The 24999-nt window shown below is 44.8% G+C and overlaps 2 protein-coding genes across 6 annotated transcripts in view; one reads left to right on the top strand and one right to left on the bottom strand.

Moving 5' to 3' along the window:
- Window positions 1-4053: 4053 nt before the first annotated feature.
- On the bottom strand, window positions 4054-16140 carry LOC142841241 (protein FAM156A/FAM156B-like). 5 transcript variants are annotated; one of them, XM_075958065.1, is made up of 4 exons: window positions 15568-16018; window positions 12524-12657; window positions 7203-7270; window positions 4054-5983 (listed from the first exon to the last, which is right to left on the bottom strand). In XM_075958065.1, exon 4 carries the CDS (start codon window positions 5858-5860, stop codon window positions 5135-5137), a length of 726 nt encoding a protein of 241 aa, XP_075814180.1. In that variant the 5' UTR covers window positions 5861-5983; window positions 7203-7270; window positions 12524-12657; window positions 15568-16018; the 3' UTR covers window positions 4054-5134. The 5 variants fall into 5 exon arrangements, with proteins under 5 accessions (XP_075814180.1, XP_075814178.1, XP_075814179.1 ...); XM_075958063.1 differs by lacking the exon at window positions 7203-7270 and having other exon boundaries at window positions 15568-16140; XM_075958064.1 differs by lacking the exon at window positions 7203-7270 and having other exon boundaries at window positions 12524-12690.
- The window catches only part of Cldn34 (claudin 34), a 32741-nt gene continuing 20210 nt past the window's right edge, over window positions 12469-24999 (top strand). Inside the window, exons 1-3 of the mRNA XM_075957012.1 lie at window positions 12469-12581; window positions 15056-15189; window positions 15868-16072. Coding sequence (XP_075813127.1) covers window positions 12469-12581; window positions 15056-15189; window positions 15868-16072 — 452 coding nt within the window. The remainder of the gene's footprint in view (window positions 12582-15055; window positions 15190-15867; window positions 16073-24999) is intronic.

The following is a 24999-nucleotide window of genomic DNA, read 5'->3' as shown; positions in this document are numbered from 1 at the left end:
CGTTTTAGATAACAGGTCTCTGAGATTAGATGGGAAAGTCTTTTTCAGATTGTTGTATAACTAACTTACTTCCGAAGTCTGTCTAAGGGTCATTGGCCCTTTGTCTGGTTTGTGAAAAGTCTGCAGTAGCATTTTCAGGTATTTAAACCATTTTATAGTCCCTGACACAGCAATATCCCATTTAACTTACTGCTTAAGCATCATCGTGCATTTGACTCTCAACCCCATAGGCTGTTCAATGGTGATCACCATAGGAGGATTAGCATTTGCTCCTGTGCCCTTTGAACAACACCCCCTTCATGCCACCAAGTGCTGAAATGAAGGAATTCCATAGAGGAAGTCCAAGCCAGCATGTTCCAATCTCAGTGTGTGTAGTGGTTTAAATAAGAATGGCTCCCCAACCACACAAATACATAGGCTCTAAGATTGAATGCGTAGTCATCAGGGAGTAGTACTTCTCAGAAGGCTTAGGAGATGCTGCCTTGTTGGAGTCCTGGTGGTCTTCTTGGAGGAAGCAGCTCATTGGGAGTGGGCTTGGAGGTTTCAAATGCTCAAGCCAGGCCCAATGGCTCTCTCTCTCTCTCTCTCTCGTTCTCTCTCTCCCTCCCTTCCTGCAGTGAGCAATTCTGGATGTAGAACTTTCAACTACTTCTCCAGCACCCTGTCTACCATCATGATGTCGGTAGACTAAACCCCTGAAGCTGTAAGCATGCCCCAATTACATGCTTGCTCTCATGAAGGTTGCACGAGCATGGTCTGTCTGCACAGCAACAGAGCAGTGACTAAGCCCCTAGCCAGCTGCACATTGCTGTGGCAGATATGCTTCTTCTGAGCCGAATATGGACTTTGGAGCAGGAACGCAGTCAACCACTTTAAGCACAGATTAATAAACCATACTGCAAGAGTTTTAGAAGAATGTGATCCTGAGACCCACATAGGCGGTGAGTGCCCAGATCAAGAGCTTTCAGGGGAGAAGAGTATCAGTAAATGTGGTCTTGTGATATTTCAAAAAGATTGCTGCTGCATATTGCCATGGTTCATAACATCTGCCTGATGCTAACACGAAGAACTTTAGATTAATAGCACCGGAAGGGGAGATTTCAAGACCCTCTAGTGTGGCCTGTATTGGGTAACAATTAGTGGTCACTCTTTAGTTCCAGGTGCACACAGGAAAGAAGAATGCTGGAGAAGGAGAGATGCAAAATGTGAAGTGAGAGGAGAAAAGGAGCACCAGGAAGTTTATGAGAGCTAAGTCCAGTGCTCAAAGAGATTAAAAAGTTTAAAGCAAAGCCCAATGCTGCAGAACTAAAGGTAATAGTGGTCTCAGGACGAGATCCCATCAGGCTAAGCCTAGTCTACATAGGGAGTCCCAGGACAGCCTGAGCTATTTAAGAATGAGCCTTCTCAAAGAAACAAAACAAAACAAAACTGTCATATTGTAGAAACACAGCAAACTAATGTTGGAGGGGAGAATTAACCGAAGGAGGTATTTAGGTTAGGAGGGCTCTCCTATAGTGGGTGGAGCAAAAGGACCGTGAAGAGGGTGGTCAGGATGCTAAGCAGGCTGAATGGGTACAGTGCTTGCCAGGCAAGCGGGACAAGCACAGTTAAGATTCAGCATCCATGTTAAACCACGTGACTCTGGTGAGCTCTTGTAATCCCTGCACTCTGGAGGAAGAGACAGGAAATCTCTGGCTAGTTCTGTGTTCAGTGAGAGAACAGGACTCAGCAAATAAAGTGGAGAGTGGACAAGAAAGACATCAGTGCCAAGCTCTGGCCAAATGCTGGGATACAACACACACAAAGAGAAACACAGGAAAACAAACTAAACGAATTTTGTGAGTGTGTTTGCCTCTGAGCCCAGTGAGTAAACAATTCACGTCCACGAGCCTTGGTGCACTCAGCCATTGGAGGACACGCAAATGAGTCCCTACTGATGCAGGAGAAGACAGCTCCTCAGTGTTGTTCTTCCTGGACTACAGAACTGTGAGAAGGGATGGGTCTGGAGGATGGATGGGGACACCTATCCATTTGTGCTGCATTATATAGAAGAGTTTGATCTCCATATTATAGAAAGGAATCTTCATGCTTCTGCTTAGTAGCTGAATACGTATGCATGGTTACTGGTTTGCTTGTTCTTTGCTAATCCTGCCACCACCCCAGCCCTGAAGCCCCTGGAGGACCACAACGTTGATATCAGCAGGAACTAACTAGACTCTGTATTATTTCAAAACAGGCCTGAAGCCAGACACCAAGAGCATGCCGGAATCATGAGGAGGATGTTAGCAAGAGGAGCAGAGACATCACCAACCTCAGAAATGTGCCTAATCAGAGGGGCGAGACAGAGCTCCAGAAGGATTGCCCGATCTCATCAATCCCCCTGGTCTCCAGAACACTTAGGATGGAGACGAGATGTAAGGCAGCGTGGGGCGTTCTGTTGCTGTTTTGGGAAAGTTGTTCTGTCCCCTTCTCAGCTCTCCTAAGAGGAGCAGAACTTAAAACAGTAACTTCCCGTCTCTGCTGGATGATTTCCTTAGTGAATGGCTCTATGGACCCTGATCTAGTTACAAAGGAACTTTCTGCTCTCATTATTTACCCAGTCCTGGCCATTTTATTCTAACAGTAAGAAATGAACTGGGAGTCAATGTCAGTTGTTCCTCCATGATGAAATGATCACCAAGTCAGGACAAGGAAAACCCCCACAATTCCTCTCCTACCCTCACCATGGAGCCAGCTCAGCAAAGAATAGAGGAGGGATAAACTGAGGGGAAACAAAGGCTGGCGGTAGGTTCAATGACTGACGGTAGCTTAAGGGGCCTGGGTGGCCACAGACAGACAAAGAGTGTCTACAGGGCACAGGGGTTTGTGCGGGAGTCAGACAAAGGCTATTGTCTCTGGCTACCGTTTCGCACCTACAAAAACCCTCTGTGAAGCTGGAGTACTTATGCCTGCCCATGAGCAGTGGTGCGGATTCGACAGAGCATCATACAAAGACGTGATCCATTGAAGCAGGAGGTGTCCAGAGGTCTCTGCACTTCACTCCCGTCATCACAGAGGGGAACTGGAAAGGAGGGGCCGCTAGAAAGCAGACTGCACAGGCTTGTGTGCCAGCTCGGTCTCCTGCTCTCTGTGCGACCATACCTAGGTCCATAACAAGGAAGCAACACTGCATTAGAAACAAACACTTGTTAAAATGATGGCTCTATGAGAGAGGCTGGAAGAGGGAGTGTAGAAGAATACACAGAATATTGTCTTAGGCCTACTAAAGAAACTGCCAGTGTGCACTGCCATGTGCTAAACCATTCTGAATTCACCATTCTGAATTCAGGCCTGTGACTTCAACAAAGAAAAGCCCTCGTTTATTTTGGCTCTTCTCAGGAGTTGGCAGGTAATTCTGAAATGCTCGGTTAAATTCTGTACCATGGATGAGATATCAGCAAGTGCGGGAGCTGAGAATCTCACATGTTCTCAGGCTGCCTCTGTTGCCAGGAGACAGGTGGATTTTTGCAGCAAGGCAACACTGGGTTCTCTCCTGAAGGGCACACTGACACAAAGCACGGTTTGTTTTCAGCTCCCAGGAGTAGAGTGGTCTCTGACTGGGGCTGCATCGCAGGATCCCTTATGGGGCAGTGTCAGTTTAAACATCCCGGTCTCTTGAATTGAAAAGAATGTGTCTAGATACTGACACAACTCTGAGATAATACAGTGGAGCTCTGTTTCTCATGCGGCACACACGGCTGCTGCCCATGTTCATTGGCACACACACACACACACACACACACACACACACACACACACACACACACCTCTAAGGAACGGCCACTGCCCCCCTCAGCCAGCACATCAATGACAACCCACCCGAGCTGCAGCCAGGTCCCAATGACACTTGGGACTCTCTCTTCTGGGGACAAGAGCATCCACTTCCAAGCTTACAGCCTGGCCGTTTTGGATGTTAGTACCACGGAGTGCAGTGCTCCAAAGAGAACTGGACTGGATTTCCTTGTGCTGTCTTAGCTGCTTTTCTGTTACCATGAAGAAACACTCAACCAAGGCAACTTTTAAAGAAGCATTTAATTTTAGGCTCATATCTGCACAGCGTTTGATTCCCTTACCATCATGGCAGGGAGCAAGGCAGCATGCAGGTAGGCATGGTGCTGGGACAGTGGTGAGATCTTCCCTCAGATACACAAACAAGAGGCAGAGAGAGGGCTAACTGCGAATGGACTGAGCTTTGGAAACCTCAAAACTCACTCCCAGTGACACGCCTCCCCAACAGGGTCACATCCCCTAATCCTCCCCAAATATTCCAGTCAGGAACCCAGAATATGACCATATGAGCCAATGGGGGTCCGTCTCATTTAAACCACTACACCGTCCCGCTCCAGTCCCATGCCAGTCCACTCCACCCTGCTTTCCGAATCTCCATTGGGCTGAGATCCTCCTGTTGTATTTTGCCTACCAGTCAGGGATTTTCCAGCTCTGACAATAAACAAAATACCAGCAACCTGAGTTCTAAGTCACTGTCCTTTCATAAGCATGGTTATTATTTGGTATTGACAATGAGGTACTCCATCAGAAATTCCATTGTGGGAGAATAGTCCTCAACTGTTAAGAAACAGCTCCCCATGAACGTACAGCTAACTGTCACAGTCATATCTTCTTTATACAGAAGGTCAAATGGTGAGCCACCATGGTCCGATCCCATAGTCCCCTCACACTCTACAGCTGCAGATTCTTCCCCCTGGATCGAATGGCACAGAAGCATGTGGTCATTCACAAGGCCATAGACACCCTCACTCTACTAATAAGGAAGTAGGGAGGAAAGGCAGAGATCCAGGCAGGGAGCGTCAGCATGCATCACGGGAGCAGAGGAGAGGAGGTGAGGACCAGGGGTCTCTAGTCTCCTTTGCACTAGGACGCGGCACAGTACTCCACAGATAAGACGCCGGAAAGCTGAGGTCTTTCCTGGGAATGGGTCAGATCTCATGCCTGGAAGATGTTGGTCAGAACGTGCAGGTGTTGGGACTCCCCTCAATGGACAGCTGAGTTGTCTGTCCTACAAAGGAGCCTAAGCGCAAAGCTGGCAGTGAAGCTCTGTGTGAATCCTTTCAGGTCTCTGGATCCCACGAAGACCTCAGTTTTCTTCAAACCACTCGTTGAACAGCCTCTGGAACCTGCCCTTGCTTTCCTGCTGGCACCTCCCCTCTGGCTCCTGATGGGCCAGCAGTGGGGGCTGCTGATGCTGCTGAAGGTGCTGTTGCTGCATCTGAAGGTGCTGCTGCTGCTGCTGCTGCTGCTGCTGCTGCTGCTGAAAGTGCTGTTGCTGCTGCTGCGCCCCCTCTGGCAGGAGACCCGGCCTGTCAGCTCCCAGGTTGAGGGTAAGGCCACCTAGTCCCTGCACTAGAGTATCCCAGGAGGAAGGATTGGTGCTCCCATCCCTTTCCCCGGAAATACTTTGCCCACGGGTCTGGCAGTAGAGGCATTCACATCGGAACCAATTCTGAGTTTTGTTGCCTGAGCGGAAGATTCTGCTGTCCCTATCCACTGGGTAAGGTGACCTATGATCTCGGTGCCTGCGCCTCAGCTTGCCCAGGAAGGCTTTTTTCTGAGGGAAACCCAGCCTTCCCCAGCGATTCTCCAGTAAGCTCTTTGGCTCCACATACTGCTGCTGGAGCATCCCCTCTGCCAAGGATGTGGGGGTGCCGGAGCCAGGGGTGGGGGCCAGGCTGCGGAGGCCTATCCTCAGCTGTTCTAAGGCTATGAGATGAGCAGGTGCAGAGCCATTCTGGGAGGACTGCACAATGGTCACTTGAGAAGATGCGGAAGTTAATGCTGATTCCCATTTCGGGAGGGGATCCATGAGGGGCTAGTTTGAGCTGGAGGCCACAATAGTCCCGGGGTCTCAATAGGAAGGGGCAGGTGGTGGATTTAATGATAATGAGAAGGTAGTGGGGCCGAATATGTTCAGCCAGAAGCAGCCAGACTGTAACGAAAGGAGACAAGGGGAGAAAGAAAAGCCCGGGGTTAGTCATTGTATTTCAGCTTTCTGTTCGGCATCTTACTAGAAGGAAAAAGCTAACTCTGTATAAATTCCCAGAACTAATGACAGAGTTTCCGAATAAATGACAGAGACAAGTGCGCTTGCTTGTTTGTTTGGGTTTTCTGTCCTGCCAGGTTCCCCACAACTGTTTAGCCACAAATAAAATCACACATAGGTCTCCATAAATTATAAAGCTGATTGGCCCATTATCTCTAGCCTCTCACTGGCTAACTCTCACATCTTGATTAATCCATTTTTCTGATCTATGTTAGCCATGTGGCTCAGTACCTTTTTTTCAGCAGATCAGATCTCATCCTGTTGCTTCCGTGCTCTGGGCAGGAGAGAGAGGAATCAGCTTCCTCCTTCTCAGAATTCTGTTCTCATTACATCATTTCTATTTCCTGTCTGGTTTTCCCACCTATATTTCCTGCCTGGCCAATCAGCGTTTATTGGTAACATGATTGGCAGAATACAGAGAGTTCTCCCGCACCAGACAAGGACAAGCCCGGAGTGATATCACACACCTGAGGATGGGGACCACAAATAGATGTCATCCAGGGTAAAGGGGTGGGGAGACTTTTTGGAAGGTGGCTCTGAGGTGAAGAGACCTCACATGCACCCGCATGCTCACTGCACACATAAGTCACACACAGAGAAAACAGCAAGAACGAGACAAAAATTAAGGCCTGCACATGAAAAATGACCAAGTAAACAGAATAAAACTAAATTTGAAAAATAACACAGATAACAAAAAATAACAGCTACACACATGATATAAATATATATGTCTATATATGTATGTATGTATTGTGAAGTAAGAAAAACATACCCAGGGTCTGGTGTATAGACCACTATCAAAACCGCTAATGAAAGAAGGCCTCATTAAACATAGCCAAATGCATGCTCTGGTTGAAAGTTTTGCCAAGTTGAATTAATGTATTAATCCAAAGCCAATCAAAATCCTGGAACAATATTTTTCTTCAGAGAAAGATGAGCCTACATCCTATGTAGAATTTCCAAGGTTTGAAACACAGGAATGAATTTGGATAAATCACGTCATCTACTTTGAAGCCTTATTGTAAGTGCCGTGTCTTTGCGGTGTTTTGTACTGCTATGATGGAATCACCATAACCACAAGGAGCTGGGGGTGAAAATGGCTTACTTTAGTTTACACTGCCATATCACAGTTTCCCAGTGAGGGAAGTCAGGGCAAGAACCCAGTGCAGGAACCTGCAGGCAAGAACAGATGCAGAGGCCATGGAAGAATGCCGCTTACTGACTTGCTCCCTGAGAAATGCTCCCCCTGCCCTCTTATACACCCCAGGACACCACTCACAATGGACTGGCCACCCCATCTCAATTACTAGTTAAGAAAACTACCACAGAGTAGTAAAAGATAAGATTTCCTGAGTAAATTGGGAGCATGGGGACCATGGGAAAGGGTAGAAGGGGGGAGGAAGGGAGGGAAGCAGAAAAAAAATATATAGAGAGAGAGCTCAATAAAACCAATTTAATAAAAGAAAACAACCACAGGCTTGCACATAGGCCAGGGTGGTGGAAGTTTGTTCTCAGTTGATCTACTTCTTCACAAATTATGCTTGCTTGTGTCAGTTGACACAAAACCAGCCAGCAATCAGTGAGACTATTGTCATGGGAATGATGGACACTCTGATGCACAAAAGGAAACAATCAACAAATGCCCCTTACAAATGAGTCTGGACACGGAAAGCACAAAGGGAATCAGAGAACGGTGAATCTTCAACAAACAGAAATCCCTGCATAACCATATGCAAAGCTATGAACTCCAATCTCATAATTTATATATGCAGTAAATCAAAGATTTCAGAAAAAAAGCGTTGGTGGTATAATAATATCCCTTCTAGAAGACAATGCATAAAAACACCTTCTGGACAAAACAATAGGTATAAATAAGTCTTAAACCAAAAGCATGATGCACAAATCCACATGCACACAGATGTGCATAGCTTAATTCAAAATGGAATCAGTATTTAAAATGAGAATTCAAAAGAAATATGTCAACTCACTCTATGCTAACTAAGAACTCCAAATGGTATATATTAAATGGACATCTTTCCTTATTTTTTCAGTAAACCTGTATTGGATGAATCTCAAAACAACCTGTTTTCTCTGCCCACCTCACATTCCCTCTTTAAATTGCTAAATTAAATTGTAAGAATGGTATCTCTGGCCCTGTTATTTCAGCAAATTTGGAATTCTACACATCAGTAGTTTATTCAATACACACCAAATACTTAGAACTTGTTATAAACATAGGAAACCCAGAACAATATTAGAAAGCTATCAAGCCGTGTGACTTACTTTTTACAAGACATTAAAAACAAATGTCCTAGGAAGGGGGACTCTTAACAATTCCGTCCTTGAAAACTCTATTACCTCAGGCTCGTTCGGGTAAATCCTGAGAGCCATCACCACCCCTCGCAAACCCTTAGGTGTGAAGCATGTAGAGCTGGATTATTTTTTTTTTTATTTCTTTTTTCAAGACAGGGTTTCTCTGTGTGCTTTAGACTATCCCAGAACTCACTCTGTAGACAAGGATGGCCTCAGACTCACAAATATCTTCCTGCCTCTGCTTCCTGAGAGCTGAACTAAAGGTGTGCACCACCACTGCCCAGCTAGAGCAGAATCTTGAGATCGAGAACTCCCTAATGAGAATCAACTGTCACTAGAGATTCACACATCTGATCAGTTTTCCATGTCACAGAGACACTCCCAGTATATTTCTTCATTTAGAATGCTAATTCTCACAGGGAGAAAATAAGTCTCACAAAGACCTTTAATCAAGAAATTGCCTGGATTTCAGAAACATCAAATCACAGAACAAACTAGCAATTAACCACACTTTGCTCTCCTTCTCTCCCACACTTCTGAAAACTATTTCCTGTCCTTTAGTGCCACAACAAATGCTCATGAAGTTACCCATGAGCCTCTCTAGAGATTAAATACAGGGTGGCCCACAAATTTCCCCTATTTGGATACAGAGAGCAGCTAGGGAAATAGATATGACTTCCATCCTTCATCTGACTTCATCAACTGTCTCTTGCCTCAGAAGAATACAAATCATACATCAAACATCAGTTGAAATCAAGGCAAATTTCTGTTTCCTCCACCTCCATCATCCTTACCACCACCATCATCATCACAACCATCACTATCATTACCACCACCACCATCACCATTATCATTTAAATAAGGCAACCTTCTGTTTCCTCCTCCTCCCTCATCCTCACCACCTCCATAACCATCATCACCAGCATCATTACCATCACCACTGCCACCACCACCATCATCATCACCATCGCTATCATCATCTCACATAGCTTATGAAGAGTGGGAAGAAACAATGACTGGAAAAGAACAACCCAAAATGTTTATTGGTCAAAGCTTCTGTTTGGGAGTGTAATGTTTCCCCACGGTGGTGGTCACTATTATGTGTCACCATGGGTAGGTTGTGGTGCCTGTTGATCAAACATTAGCCTAAATGTTTCTGTGCAGTTCTTTCCAGAAGGAGAAACTTTACTGCCAATAATGCCCAGGCTACTACAATTAAACTTAGGTGATACATGTTAGATTGTGTGAAAGGACCTCATCAAGTCAGGCAAAGTCTGAAGCCCCTCCCAGGGTAGAGGTAATGCAGTTTTCTGTCCCTAGCACACAAACCCTGCCTGAGTTACAGCATTCCAGTTGGCCCGTGGAATTAAAGCTCAAAATTACAATATCACTTCTTCCATGAATCATATCTAGCCATGACACCAGCCCTCCAGAATCTGCACTTGCCAGGGTTCACATTCTAGTGCAGCCAATGCCTTGAAATAAATGCAGGACTCTAGCACTAGACAGGGATATGTGAAAGGCACAGAAACGACATAGATTTCTGATTGATATGGTTTCTCTGGGGAATCTCTACAGATCACAGCTACAACATGGCACACCTGCCTGCAGAACAGCTTGAAAACATTGGCTGAGCCATTGTGTTACCAAACGTCAAATGATGTAGACTAGAAAACATGGGACAGAGAACAGGTTCCATACACGTAGTACTGCCCCCCAAACACAAAATACGTGCTAGAGTCTTCCCTTCATCCTTCACTAGGTTCACTCCAGAAACCTGAAGTAGGTAGAAAGACTGTCATTTCACAAACACAAAACTTGAATACTAAGGACAGAGAGACCAGTGGCTGGGTCTGACCTGGCATCTGGTGTCAATGAAACCTGTTTAATAAGATGCGGAATGGGACAGGTTTGGATAGTGGAGCAAGGCAACATCTCAGGCAGCTTCCAATGGCACGAAGGATCCAAACAAAGTCACCTGTCACCTGTCCTGTGGTATCCACCAACCAAGAAGAGACAACAACTGGCCTAAGGGGAGGCTAAAACTGAATTAGAAATTCCCATGCAATATAAAATGCATATGTGTAGTCGACAGAGGAGGAACCCACAGGAAAAGAGCCAGCATTCTGATCAAGGACCATCCATAAGGCTTGGTAAAGGGCAGACACAGAAATGCCACTGACCCCTCAGAGCAGTCTAGCGTAACTCCTGTGTTTCTTGCGGAAAGACACAAGGTGAGTGGAAAGTCTGTCTCCCAAATATCCCCCAGCAGCAGCAGGGGAAGTCATGACAGGAAACGTGCCCCTTTCTTTCCTGCTTCCTTCCCTCCTCACATTTCCCATCTGCTCAGAGAACACTCTGACGTGGCTATGCAATTCTACTCCTCCTTCACTCTTAAATTTCTGTAATAGGGTCTTTCTCTGTAGCTCAGACTCTTCTCAAACATGTCAATCCTCCTGCTTCACCCTTGTGAGTGTTTGGATTACACACATGAGCCATCATAGAACCCTACTTTGGTTCTTAATAACAAACTTATTTCACAGGTAAGACAGAACTTCTCTCAGGATGATATATAGGCACATGGCACATAGATGATAAATAAAGGCACAGAGATCTGTGCTATTTGGGAATTTGTCAAGAATTAGAGCTCTTGTCCTGAACTAACATACCACATTGCTCACTCAAATATATAAGCACAAAGATACACAGTGCTCATCATGTAAGAAAGTCTGCCCGTGGCCGTGAGTAAAGAGAACCCTTCCTCACGAAGGAAGAGCAATTTCCCGCTTCAGTAAACAGTCAGGAGGATGTAGGGAGGGTGCTGGATGCAGGTCAGGTACAATCTGTGATCTACTGACGCCATTGAGGACCACCAGTCTTTTCCTGAAATCTACAGAAGCCACAAGCCTAGTGTAGCAGAGAACTTTTTATTTCTGTATCTTTCTTGAGAGCAGATATCCCCAAAGCCCCCAGCAGGTATTCTTTTCCACTCATGTTGGTCACCTGTGGGTCACTCACCCATTCCTCTGGCAAATGGTGGCCAGTGGGATAGATGATGGTGGCAGGCTTTGAGGAAATGTTTGGCATAGGTGTTACAAACCAAGAAAATTTTCACCTGCAATCCACGGTTTAGAGCTCAGCTTACACAGGACGTCTTCCACAAGGCCTTCTCCATTTTCCATCCCACCATTTGGTCTGGGGACCTTCCTAAGATTCCAACAGCACCCTGTATTTTCACTACCCCAGCCACAGCCTATTCAGTGGTCAAGGCGTGGTTATCTGTACACCTAAATTACTAGTCCGGGAGCCAAGTGAGTGGCCAGTGAGAGTCCCTGGTCACCGTTCACATCACCTTGACCCTAGTAAATGTACACTAGCCTCTATCATAAGAATTGTGGAGAACTCAGGGCATTTGATAAACATGTAAGACTGTCAGCCTCCTAGAATCGGTATTTTCCACATTGCAGTGGAGGAGAGCCCCAGCACTGAGCACCTGGGTAATGTGCCTAAAGATCACATAATCACAGAGAATGGAATTCCGGCCTGGGTCTGCCTGACTCGAGATGTCTGCTCTTTGGTGGTGGAGCAGTACCTATTCGGATTCTAAGTCTCCCCAGAGGTCTGAGTTAGAGATTCTCTTGGGACACAGTGTTCAGACAAGGAAGGCACGGAAGTTAGTGGGAGCCCAGAGCAGGTTAAGTGGTGTGGCACACACTTAGCAACCTGCACTCTGGCCATGCTGTGCCCTCAGGATCTGGTGACTGCCAAACAAACCTTGCCAGTCTATGAAGCCCAAAGAAACCTGGCCAGGCTCCTTCTCTCCCTCATGTGCACCGCAGTGTGCACGAGGATTAATAAGTGGCTAAACAAGCAAATGCTTGCAATGTGGAGGCCATCAATGCTACCAATAGAGGTTGTTCACTTTGAAAATTAAATGTTATCTTTCCCACCTTCCCATCTGTAATAAAGTACACTTAGGAAATGAATTTATTTCAGTTGAGGAAAATAGAATTTATTTAATCCATTTGTTTAAATAATATCAGGAAATTTTGCTAAAAATGTCCAAATATCACATCTGTGCAAGGAAACGGGTGCTGAAGAGTGGCCACCTACCACGTAAAAGGGCAGCAGGGGTGAGCCTGGATTCCAGCAAGGAACACCGCACAGACAGGTGAGTTGTCCAGGTCCTGACTCACCGGAGTTCTCTGCTGTCTGTGCCTATCAGGGTAGATCCTATCTCACCAGGCCTGGAAGAGAAGAAAGTCTTCTTAGCAGTGTCCCTAGAAAAGAACATCAAAGTCACTGGACGCTGAGTGAAGCCCAAGTATGAGCGTGAAAGACGAAACAAGCAGGACATTGAGCACAGTTATCAGCTTGGGGAGCTCCTGCATGGGGGAGTAAAGACGTCGACATGAGATGTGAGCTGCACTGGAAGTTGAAAAGAAGGACTCAGGGGAGAGCAGAGGACAGAGACAAGCACCAGGGGGAAGAGAGTCATTGCTCACCAGTGACAAGCCCTCCTGGCCACCACAGTCACTAATCTCTGTGATTACAGCATAGATCCTGCCACCCACGGCCTGTGTGACACCGTCACATCTCCTACAAGTCGACACCACCAGACTAGCCAGAGTACATTCGCCAGGCGTGTATGTCTCTTCTATGGACACAGTGGATCCATCTATAACATGACCAGTGGATCCCAACCCTCAGAACAAGGCCAGTGTGGTGAAGCAAAGTTCTGTGACACATAAAGGAAGACACTGGGGTCTGCACGGCTGCTAGACCCTCGGGAAGAGTAGGGAGAGAAGACACAATACTTGCCATCGTCCCAAAGGAACAGAAACTCAAGATTAAATGTGCCATGGTCATTCAAAACAGAGGCGGTTCCACTAAAAACAGCTGACATGATACCACTGCAGAACACGGAGGGTTGTGTAGCCGCTGCCCTGATAACACACACTTCTAGACGCTGGACACTGCAGGGATAAAAGGCGCAGGCTTTCTCTGGGTGAACGGAACAATAAGTTGTGACACTTCCTGTATTCACACACAAATCCTGCAAGATCACTTTGCTCAGAGACTCCTAAACTGCAGGGCAGGACCGGATGTGAGAATGCCAGCAAGACCTGTAATGGTGTCAGCAGAGAGGAATGAAACACAGAGGAGATTCTGGGGCTCCATGATCACGAAGGGCTTAGCCTGGGTGTGGAGGGCTTTGTTGTACAGGCTGGGTAGCCCTTCCCTGACACTGCGTTTTCTTTCTGAGTAAATGATATATGCATATATATCATGAGATATCTTAGGGCTATGAAAAGTAAAATTGATTTCCTCTTCATATACACAAAACCTACAGGTGATTTTATACAGTTTTATACTGATAAAATTCATGCACATTTAAAGCATCCCCGTGTATTTCTGTCTTTCTATTTGTCTGTGTGCATGCTCAGACTGAACGCAGATCCCCAGGCATATAGAGCACACGCTGGACCACTTAGACACCTCCCCACTCTTGCTTCCATTGTAACAAGCTGCCAGGAGGAGGTCAGCTCTAGAATTTGTGTCTAGTTTCAAAGTGGTGCCGGGAAAGTCTCAGGACTTGGGGCATTTGGATTTGGCAGGCTCACATTAGGGCTGTTCAAACAGTGTTGCTATCCTCCCTGCAGATGAGGCAGCTGGCCATCAAAGAAGCTCAGCCACTCACTGGTGGTCACACAGCTAGGTTTTGATGGTGGCCACTTCTTTTCAGGCTGTCTTTACTAGTAGCATCAGTAATCTAAACTCTCAGGCCTGCCATCTAGGCTCGAATTTGCATCCACCATCTTCTAGTTACAGAGGTCTCCCTACCTTTAATTCCTCACCATCTGGTAAATAAATTTTGGACACAGATTCTGTTTCAGTAAAGGACTATCACTTGAGAAGGCAGCTAGTCCTCGCAATACACAACTGGCTGCCCATCCCAGCCCTGAGTGAGGATGTCGGGTTTCCTTTCCACCCTCAGGCAGACTAAAGAAAATGGGCAGAGGCCATGATCTTAACCTAGCTATCTCGTGCAATCCCATGTACAAATTTCACAGTAACTGACAGGTGTTTCCTCACAAAAGCTACTGAGAAAACATTTTCTTAGATGCCAAAGTATTGTAGGTGAAGACACTGCCTCTTTGACAGAGAGCTGTTGAGCAATTAAAATATAGGAACCCTTCTCTATTGCTCGCGAGGCTCAGCCACAGAAGGACCCTCACTTGATCTTTTTGGACAAGACTAAGGAACCAGCGCCCACACAGAGGTCAGCACACACATCCATACTCTGCCAACAGCGTGAGTCAATCTAGAGAAACCATATCGGGAAGGCATGGAAACCTGTGCAATCATAACAAGCAACCTCCCACCCCACAGAGGTCTCCTGGCCAAAATCAGCTGTCCTCCAGAAGCCGGGACAACACTTGGGCCTTCTCTCTGAGTATCTTCTGATGCAGCTGGCATCTGAGGACATCTGTCCAAGTACTTGCTGCTGACACAGGAATCACAGAGCTCAATTTTTTACCTGTCTATTTCTAAGTCACGTCCTGGTCCTCATGTTTGTCAGGAATCTCAAGGAGAGTTTCTCTGACGTTTCTATCTGGCTAATGTTGTCTCCATTGAAAACAGTAACTCTTCAGGGACTCTGTCTCACACTGTAGGGCGGCAGATAGATGGTGTGGGCGGCTGGCAATGCCAAGGAAACAAGTCATCTGTGAGCTTGAACACAGACTTGAGCCCCGCGACAGCCCACGGGCCTAATGGTAACTACAGGAAATGGTGGTCCCTTCTCCCTGTAAACTCCCAATCCCCGGGGAGAGAAAGAGAAATCCATCCCACAGAGATAGCTCAACCATGATTCTAACACTGGAGAGAAATGCCTTCTGAGAAATACAAGGATGCTTCTCAGAAAGCACCATGCTGGAGCGCCAAGGAGGGATCCTGGTCTAGCCCACAGGCACACAAGTCCCATTCTAGAAGCTTCTCTCTGGGATTCACATCAACTTGGTCCATCCCAGGGAGCCTCCCTCCTCCTCTCCCACCCCCTCCCCGCACCGGTTCCCAATTCCCTCTTCTGCCTGTTGCTCCCACATCTCTCCCTCCCTCCATCTCCACAGAACCCTCATGCCCTCTTTCTGAACCTCTCACGAAGCCTTCACTGTTTCACTCTTATTCTTTCTCTGGGTCTCTCGCTGTCTCCCGGACGTTTCCTCTGAGAAACAGGTGCAGCAGTCTGGCGGTCAGAGTACCACTTCCTTTGCTGAACCCTGGAAATGCGGCTTGGCTCTCAGACAGCAAGGGTTAAGACCATCAAGAGGAGCGGTCCTCCAGAGGCTAGAGAGGCCTTGGCGCTGCAGGCAGGGAGTGCAGGCCCAGCTGGTGTCTCCCAGGCAAGGAAGACTTTAGAGAAAAGGCATCTTCCTTAGCTGCCTCTGCTGCAGCCCGAATCTCCGGGGAGACGGCAGCGATTTTCTCGCCAGCAGTGGTGCATAGGTCGTCGCGGCCCGCACTGTCCAGCTCAGGGACCTGCGGTCTCTATGGAGACCGCTCTCCCGACGAAGGGACAGTAGGCAGCAGCCGCCTCCAGGCACCTCCCCACCGTGGGGTGCTCCCTGGGGTCAGGGGAAGAGATTGTGGGCAGCGGAGGTGACATCACGTGGGGGCTCCAGGGAGTCTAGGAGCCTTCTTGAGAGCTGCCTGCTCTGGGATGCTCTGGTCAGCTGGGGTCCACAGAGTCAGGGAAAGATGAGTCTCTGCTCCTTGAGTTTACTGGTTGTCTTTGAGTGAGGGCCTGAGCTCATGGGGAAAGAAAAACCAATGAAGTAAATGAGTTGCACCAAGGCTGCCAGACATGGGGATTGAGTGTCTAGGTGAATTTGCTGTTTGGTTTGCAGTTTCATGATTGAGACGTTGGCTGTGGTGGCATATGAGGTGGGAGAGGAATCAGGGGAACTGAACTCTCAGGCTGTTTGCTGTGCGGGGATTTTTTTAATCTCTGTGCCCAGGTAGTTTAGAAGCAGCTTCTCTCCCCCCCCCCCCCCCCGAGTGCTTGAATTCCACAAGATTAATCCAAACATCAGCCATCAGCCCACACCTTCTGCACAACTCCCCCTCCCTCACTGCTCCCTGTCAGGCACCCACTTCTTCCCTGTTGTTTAGGCTAGAGCTGTGGTTCTCAACCAGAAGGTCGGGACCATTTGGGGGCCAAATATCAGATATCCTGCATATCAGATATTTACATTACAATTCATAACAGTAACAAAATTGCAGTTAGGAAGTCGCAATAAAAATAATTTTATGATTGGGTATTACCACAACATGAGAAACTGTATTAAAGGGTCACAGCATTAGGAAGTTTGAGAACCACTAGTATATAGATTTGAAGCTATCCTTCATAGGTGCTTCTCTCCACCAGCCCCACAAGCCTGAAGACTAGCCAGGTCCACCCACCATATCTATCTGTGGGAGATCTTTACAAGTCTTTATACCTGCCACCACTATTGGTTCCCTAGTCCACATAATGTAGGAGCTGTACACATGTGGCAACAGAAAAAAATGAACATTCAACAATGAAATTGAGCTTGAAATCAAATGTGTAATATATATAAGATAATTCTGGCAGCTTTTGCTCCAGGTGCACTGTGTGACATCACTACAGCCTTAGTTGTGAACACACAATCTGTGCCTTGTGCATGTGCCACCGCTCCATGCTGTGCTGCACCATCAGAAATACTTGGAACACCTCGGGCTATCAACACTCTCATGAGTCATCATGTCATGAATTAAAGTGTTTTGCTGTGTGTACAGAGTTCTCTGCTCTTATAGACACACACGGGAAACAAAGGCATTTCTTTCTCCTCCCATCATTACTCAGCACTAAAGGACCAGATGTCTTTTGATTGTGTTGGGTTAAAATGCTAGATTTGCCTCACCCAACCTTCAACTTGATATGCCATGTTTGGTTGATATCCATGGCCTGCCCTTCTCTAAACAGAAATGGAAGAGTGGATGGGGGTAGGGGTGGGTAGAAGGACTTGGTGGAGAGAACGGGAAATAACAGTCAGGTTGTAAGAAACAAATACATAATTATTTTGATATGATTGAGTTGCTGACTTGGGTTAATTTTTTAAATGGAATAATGAATTTTGATTTGGGATTCAGATAAAATTTTCAGCAATTTGTAAAATGGTTCTAAGCATACTTCTGTTTTGCCATTTTATATTACATATGTACATGAAGCTGAGTTCATTTATTATAAAATCAAATTGACACTGGGTGGTGGTGGCGCACACCTTTAATCCCAGCACTCTGGATGCAGAGGCAGGCGGATCTCTGTGAGTTCAAGGCCAACCTGGTCTACAAGAGCTAGTTCCAGGACAGGCTCCAAAGCCACAGAGAAACCCTGTCTAGAAATCTAAAAAAAGAAAAAAATCAAAATGTCAGTCAACTCTGAGAAATGTTGAAAACGTTCTAAGTCTTGCAGATCAAGATTTAATTCTGTATGTAAAGATAAACAAGCACTTTCATCTCATTATTATGTGAATTTGCTTGCATCTTGAATAGATGGTGAAATTATCTGCCTACCGTGACGTCATGGACCCGCACTCCTAAGCTGCTGGACACTGTAAGTTAGTCAGATCTCACACCCTGAAGAAATCACCCCATGCCCTCGACCACTCTGTAACCAAGAGTTAAGAAGCCAGTTGTGCTGTGGTTTTATGTTGTGGACACAGGTCCTTGTGTTCACAGGTGAGCACCAGAGAAACTAAAAATGTTAAACACACAGGGTTGTCTCTTCAAAGAGATGTATAACCTATAACCTGTTTTCTACAAAGAAAGCTGGGAATTGATGTGTGATATCCTTTTGTATATGTGTTGCTTTTATTGTTGATGAATAAAGCTGTTTGGATCAATGTCCCCAGCTAGGTCCCTGGGCAGTGGAGGAGAGGGTGCCAGAACTGGCCTTGTCCCTGTAGTCAGACTGATGACTATCTTGAATATCACCATAGAATCTTTGTCCAGTGACAGATGGAGATAAAGACAGAGACCCACATTGGAGCGCTGGACTGAGCTCCCAAGGTCCATTTAAGAGCAGGAGGAACAATATGAGCAAGGAAGTCAGGACCGCAAGGGGTTGGTTCACTCACTGAGACAGTGTTCCTGATCTAATGGGAGCTCACCAAAGCCAGCTGGACTGGGACTGAATGAGCATGTGATCAAACTGGACTCTCTGAATGTGGCTGACAATTGGGGCAGACTGAGAAGCCAATGATAATGGCACTGGGATTTGTATCTACTGCAAGTACTGGCCTCAGTCTATGGCCTCAGATAGGGATCCTCATCTATTTGGATGTATACCTTCCTAAGCCTGGATGGAAGTGGAAGGGCCTTGGACTTTCCACAGGGCAGGGTACCCTGCCCTCTCTTAGGACTGCAGGGGGATGGCAGAGGGTGAGTGGAGGAGCAGGAGGGAAATGGGAGGAGGGAAGGAAGTGGAAAGTTATAATGGTATTATTTATAAAACAATAAAAAATTTAAAAAAAAGAGTAGGCAGAGCAAGTAGACACCGTGTAGCTGCCAAAGGAGGCAGATGCCATGTAGCTGCTGAAGGAAAAAGATGCCCAGAACCTTTACTAGTAAGCCACAGCCTCATGGCGATCCACAGATTAATAGGAATGGGTTAATTTAAGAAGTAAGATATAAGAGTTAGCCAGAAATACGCCTAAGCTTTTGTCCAAGCAGTGATGTAATAAATATAGTTTCTGTGTAATTATTAGGGTCAGGGCAGCCAGGAAACAAGCGAGCAGTCTCCATTTACAGGGAATGAATGTGGTTAATAGCCTGGTGACGTCTGTACTATATGTAGGGCCAGACCATATCTGGTTGTTCCAGAGTCTTACGAACAGGACCAGAGCTAGTTACTAGGCTAGGTGACCTCTGCGCTATCGTTATGACTGAGACCACATTAGATCCCCCCAAAGTCTCTTAAGATGACACATGCAGTCCATCTATCAATCCCATCTTTATGGAAAAAGTGACATGTACTTTGAAATGAGTTTCAATGTAATTATGCCTTAAGCTTTATTGTGCATATGAAATTGTGTTATAATGGGACACTTTCTTGCAAATTGCACTCTATTTAAATATGCCTAAATTAAATTGCCCAGTATCAGACTCTAGAAGTTTGAATCAACACTGGCTGAGTCATGTTGAACTGAACTTCCTTCCTGCCTCATTCAGTGTGACACTCTACTGGCCATGGTGATTGCAGAGGTCCCCCACACACCCACACACGCACAATTTTATAGCTTCTAATTTATGCTTCTACTTGGCCCTACTCTGATCTTTGTCACATGGGCTACATTGAACAAAATCATGTGGTACATAACATCCTGCCATCCTTTGAAAGGGAATAAAATTCAGATATTTTCTCTTGTGGAGATTTCTCTGAAGCCTCATGTCCACTCTGGTATCTATCCATGATGGCTTTTTCTTTTATGTCTGCTTTAAGCTACCCATTTTATGGATATTCTTTCCAGGTTTTGAAGGGAAACCTCTCTTTCCCTTTAAGGCCCCATTCATTGTTGCTGTAGTATAAGATAACATGTCTTTTTAATGCTTTCACACTTTAAGATGCAATCATGGTCTCATGGCCCTTTTCCCCAATAAGGATAGTTTGTGTCATCTACTTTCTGTAACCGACACATCTGCAGTCTTATTTTAGCGTGTATCAAAAGGGTTTATATAATACATTTCTGTATGATTTCCTCTCAGTAAATGTTGCACTTCTATACTTCCATATGCAGGGTCACATAAAAGTCTCGGGCAAAGGTTAAGAGTCCATGCCTCCATCGCCCATGTCTACTCATCTTCCTGTCTGCCCTTCACACCCACCACTGTTTAACCAGTGTTTCATTGCTGTGAAAAGATGCCATGACCAAGCCAACTCTTCTAAAGCAAAGCACTTAATTGGGGCTTGCTTATAGTTTCAAAGGCTTAGTCCATTACATCATGGTGAGGAATATGGTGCCATGCATGTAGACGTGGCCCTGGGGCTGAAACTTTACTTATTGACCCACAGGCAGAGAGAAAGGGAGAGGGAAAGAGAATAGGCTGGGTATGAAGAAATTTCAATGCTCATCCCCTATCCCATACTTCCTCCAACAGGGGTCACACTTCCTAATCCTCCTAATCCTTTTAATTAGTGTCACTCCCTGGTGACTAAGCATTCAACTATATGAGCCTATGTGGGTCCTTCTTATTCAAACCACCACAACCATCAATTCATAGCTTCTCTTCCTGCCAGCAGTCTTGGCGCCTTGCCGCTCATTCTCTAATCTGACAGGAGGGACCACTCCACCTACTAATAAGGTCACATTGTCACAACTGCCAGATTCTGGAGAAGCTGCCTGCTACACTTCGAATAATGCCCCTCCTCCTTGACAAGGCACATCTACCCTGCCTAACCCTCATCTGCAGGATACCCCTCTTGCGGCTGCACCCTCGTCTAAACTCTAACCAGTACACAGGAATTATCTGGTTGGTTTTAATCCTTTATATGGACTAAAGGCCCTGTACATCTCCCTATGATTTCCACAGCCTGACAGGTGACATTTCCTTTGTCATGCACCTCTTCACTTCTGCTGCCTGACTTGCAGTTAAACTCCCGGCTTTCCATCTTACGTAGGGTGTGCCTGGATAAGAAGGCAAACTCAAAAGTTTTGATATTTCGACTGAGGGGCAAGTGATGGTGATTTGTTAAAATTCCCCAAGTGGACTGACTAATTGGAGTAGAATCTCAGAGCAAGGTTTTCTGATTAACGCTTAAAGGAAGGTAGAATACAGAGAGGTACAAAGAGAACTTTCTTGAATGGAGCCATTATTTCACTCTCTGTCATGCAAAACACCACATTATGTAGTTTATACTAGAAAAATCAATATCATAAAAAATAAACATACGCATTTAAAGGACTTTCAGAGAGGAGTAGGATACATATAGCATAGATCTTCCCTTAATTCTCATGGGCCTGCTGCAGCCTTTGAATTTGGAGTGAGAATTCTGTCCCTAATCTTGTTTGCTATGGCGGTGTAGGCTAAGGACATACCTCACTGTGAAGACAGAGCAGCAGAAATGTAGATAGAATGTGCCCCTTCATGGTATCCCTGTACAAGGACTAAACAGATAGACATCCTAGACACAGAAGTTAGTTAGGTCAGCTTCCCAAGTCACTCCAGAATGTCAAAACTATTTTTATATTCCATCTTACACCTGTCTGAACGGCTAAGATCATTAACATAAGGGACAGCTCAAGCTGCTGAAGATGTGGAACAGGAGGATTGCTCTTCCATTACCAGTTGGATTGCGAACTAGTACAGCTATTATGGAAGTCAGTGTGGTTGTTCCTCAGAAAAATGATAATCTATCTCAAGATCAACCTATACCACTCTTGGCTGTATGCCCAAAGTTAACTTCATCCTACCACAAGGATACTTTCTCAAACATGTTCATTGCCACTCTTTTCACAATAACCAGACATTGCAAACAACCTAGATGTTCTTCAACAGAAGAATGGATAAGGAAAATGTTCCTATTACAATGGAGCATCACTCAGATGTTAAAAAACATGACATCATGAAATTTGCAGGCAAATGGATGGAGCTAGAAGAAGAATCATTCTGAGTGAGGCAACCCAGATTCAGAAAGATAAATATGGCATCATTTTCTTCTTTGTGGATATTAGTTGTTAAGAAAATAGCAATCAAGCTCCAATTTCTAGGTTCAGAGATATTGAGGAAGGGGCTAGATAGGTCTCCCTTGGAGGGAGAAATAGTATAGAGTCTATGAGTGGACTGGGAGTAGGGAATGGTGGGTACAGGAGGATCTGCTTGGGGAGAGGGAAAATGGGGCTTAGAGGGATATATTATATGAGAAAAATAATTTTTAATAGAAGGGAAAATTATGGTTAGGTTATATTTATTGATACATTAATTTTAGGATCATGGTAATGGTTTTGGTTAGCATTAAGTTAATACTATGATTTGAATTAATGTTAGCATTAAGATTATGATTTTGATTGAGTTTGGATTGTGTTTATGTTCATGATAGGGCTAGTTTTCCTACCAATATTATGGTTAGTGTTCTGGTCAATTACACTAACAATTGTAGTGTTTGATCTGGGTCAATTGTTTTTGGTAGATTTTAATTGCCGTGAACTGGGCCATAAGCTTGTTTGTGGTCATGACCACACTTTGAGAATCACACAAGACATTCATAATATTTCTTTCAATGAGTTGAAGAAGGGAAAGTGTTCATGTACTTCCTAAATATTTGCTTTTTCTTAAACTACATCAGCCTACTTATCTCTCTGCCAATACTGTTTTGCTGTCTGGTAAGGGATGCACGCTTCTAGTTCACAATCCTTGTGCTGTTAAAACTTTGTCCACATTTCTTACTTTGAGAATGTGTCTATTAACATTGTTTCAGGTTAATTGGAGAGATACTTTAAAAAAATCATTGACATCAGGGCCTCTTTAAGCACAGTGAACAATGTATGGTCAATTGGAAAGAAACTGCTTATAACTCAGCCACCTATTTAGATACATGCAAGCACCCGAGGAAATGTTCTTCTCCCACCCAAAGAAGGGAATCCCATGCATTTGCTGAATGCTTTGTCAGTGACTATGAGAGGTTTCTTTGCCCTTTCACAGAACACGTTCCTTGTCCTGCAGCAAAAATGTAGACACATTATTTAGAAACTGTTTTGCTAGCTCTTTTAACATCGCCTTCCTGACTTTTATTTCATAATTGAACACTCTTATTATCAGGCTTATGTGTCAAGGTGTCACATAAACCTCTTGTTTTAGTGGTACATTTGGGATTAAGATAAGGATTAGGTTTATGTTTCGGGATAGTTTAATTGTTAGGGAAAGGATTAGGATTATGACTGGTATCAGAGTTAGGGTTCTGATAAGGGTTACGATTAAGTTTGGGGTAATGGTTAGGGTTCAGGTAAGTGTTATAAGTAAGGGTAGGTTTGGGACTAGGGTTTTGATCAAGTTTTCTATTAGGGTTAGAATTAGAACTGGGTTAGAATTAGGGTAGAGTTAGGTTTTTGTGTATGGTCGAGAGTTTTTTGTAGGGTTCGTATTGGATTATATTGGAGTGTTGGTCAGGTTTTCTATTAGGGTTAAGGTTGAGTTGGTTTTTGTGTTTGGTCTTGAGTTTTTGGTAGAGTTAATGTAGGTTTACGGTTCAGATAGGTTTAACGTTAAGATTTAGTCAATGACAGATTTATGGTTACTCCTTTGTTTTCATTAGGGTTAGAGTTAGGTTTATGGTTATAATTAGGGCTAGTGTTATGATTAGGGTTAAGGTTAATTTAGTTTTACAAATTTTAGGTTCATGTCATGTTAATTTTTTTCTTATAGTGTACAATATAGTGATTTGACAAGAAAGCTAATTTCTAAACATAATTATTATACTTCTCTTAATACATTCAAGAAAGAGATACATTTTCAATTGTTTCCTTAGGCTCGCTTTTTTTTTCCGAAACAGGATTTCTCTGTAGCTTGGAGCCTGCCCCAGAACTGGCTCTTGTAGACCAGGCTGGCCTCGAACTCACAGAGATCCACCTGCCTCTGCCTCCCGAGTGCTGGGATTAAAGGCATGTGCTATCACCACCCGGCTTAGGTTTGCTTTTTTAAAGCTACATTAAGCTTCTTATATCTTTGCTTCTTATGTGTTCCTGTATAATTAATTAAGTTTTCCTACTCCCAAGGCATTGGTACTGTTAAAACCTTTTCCACATTGCTTAACTGTTAAAATGTCTCTCATAACATCATGTTTATGGCTCATTAGAGAATTGCTTCTTGAGGTGGTCATCAAGGCCTCTTTAACTATAGTGACCAATTTATTTTCATCTTCAAGGAAACTGATTACAGCACGACCACCCATTAAATGCCTCCAGGAAACTAATGAAACTTCCTTCCGTCAAGGGATCAAACATGATATCACATGCACTTGCTCTCTGTTTATTTTGTTGACGACTATAAGAGATTTATTTCCCTTGACAGGAACTTTTTCCTTTGCAACAAGAAATGAAGTCTTATTGCTCAGAAACTAGCTGTGCTAGTTCATAAAGCATCCTCCTCTTGATTTTCTTTGATAATTAAACAGATTAGTCTCAGGTTTATGTGATTATGTCTGTTTCAAGTTGTCACATAAGACTCATTAGTGTTAATGTTACAGCTAGGAATGGATTTAGGATTAGGATTGGGGATACTTTTGCTGTTAGTATAAGGATTGGGGTTCAATTGGTGTAAAGGTAAGGGTTGGAATTAGAATTAGGGTTAGGATTGGCTAAGTGAGGGTTGTGATTATTATTTTTTTAGGGCACAGTTGGGATTAGGATGAGGTTTGGGATTAAGGTTAAATTATAACATTCAGATTAAGGTTAGGGTTAGGGTAAGATTAAGGTGATTGAGTTATGGTTCAGGTTAGGGTTAGGGTTTGCATTAGGCACAGGAGTATAGTTATAGGTAATGTTTGCAAATGGGTTGCTATTAGTGTCAGT

Source organism: Microtus pennsylvanicus, chromosome X, assembly GCF_037038515.1.
Source record: "Microtus pennsylvanicus isolate mMicPen1 chromosome X, mMicPen1.hap1, whole genome shotgun sequence".
Classification (NCBI taxonomy): Eukaryota; Metazoa; Chordata; class Mammalia; order Rodentia; family Cricetidae; genus Microtus; species Microtus pennsylvanicus.
This window is presented reverse-complemented; position numbering and strand designations above follow the sequence as displayed.

Bases quoted from the DNA above. Each gene is read 5' to 3' on its own strand.
- LOC142841241 (XM_075958063.1), bottom strand. From the start codon at position 5,860: ATGGATCCCCTCCCGAAATGGGAATCAGCATTAACTTCCGCATCTTCT.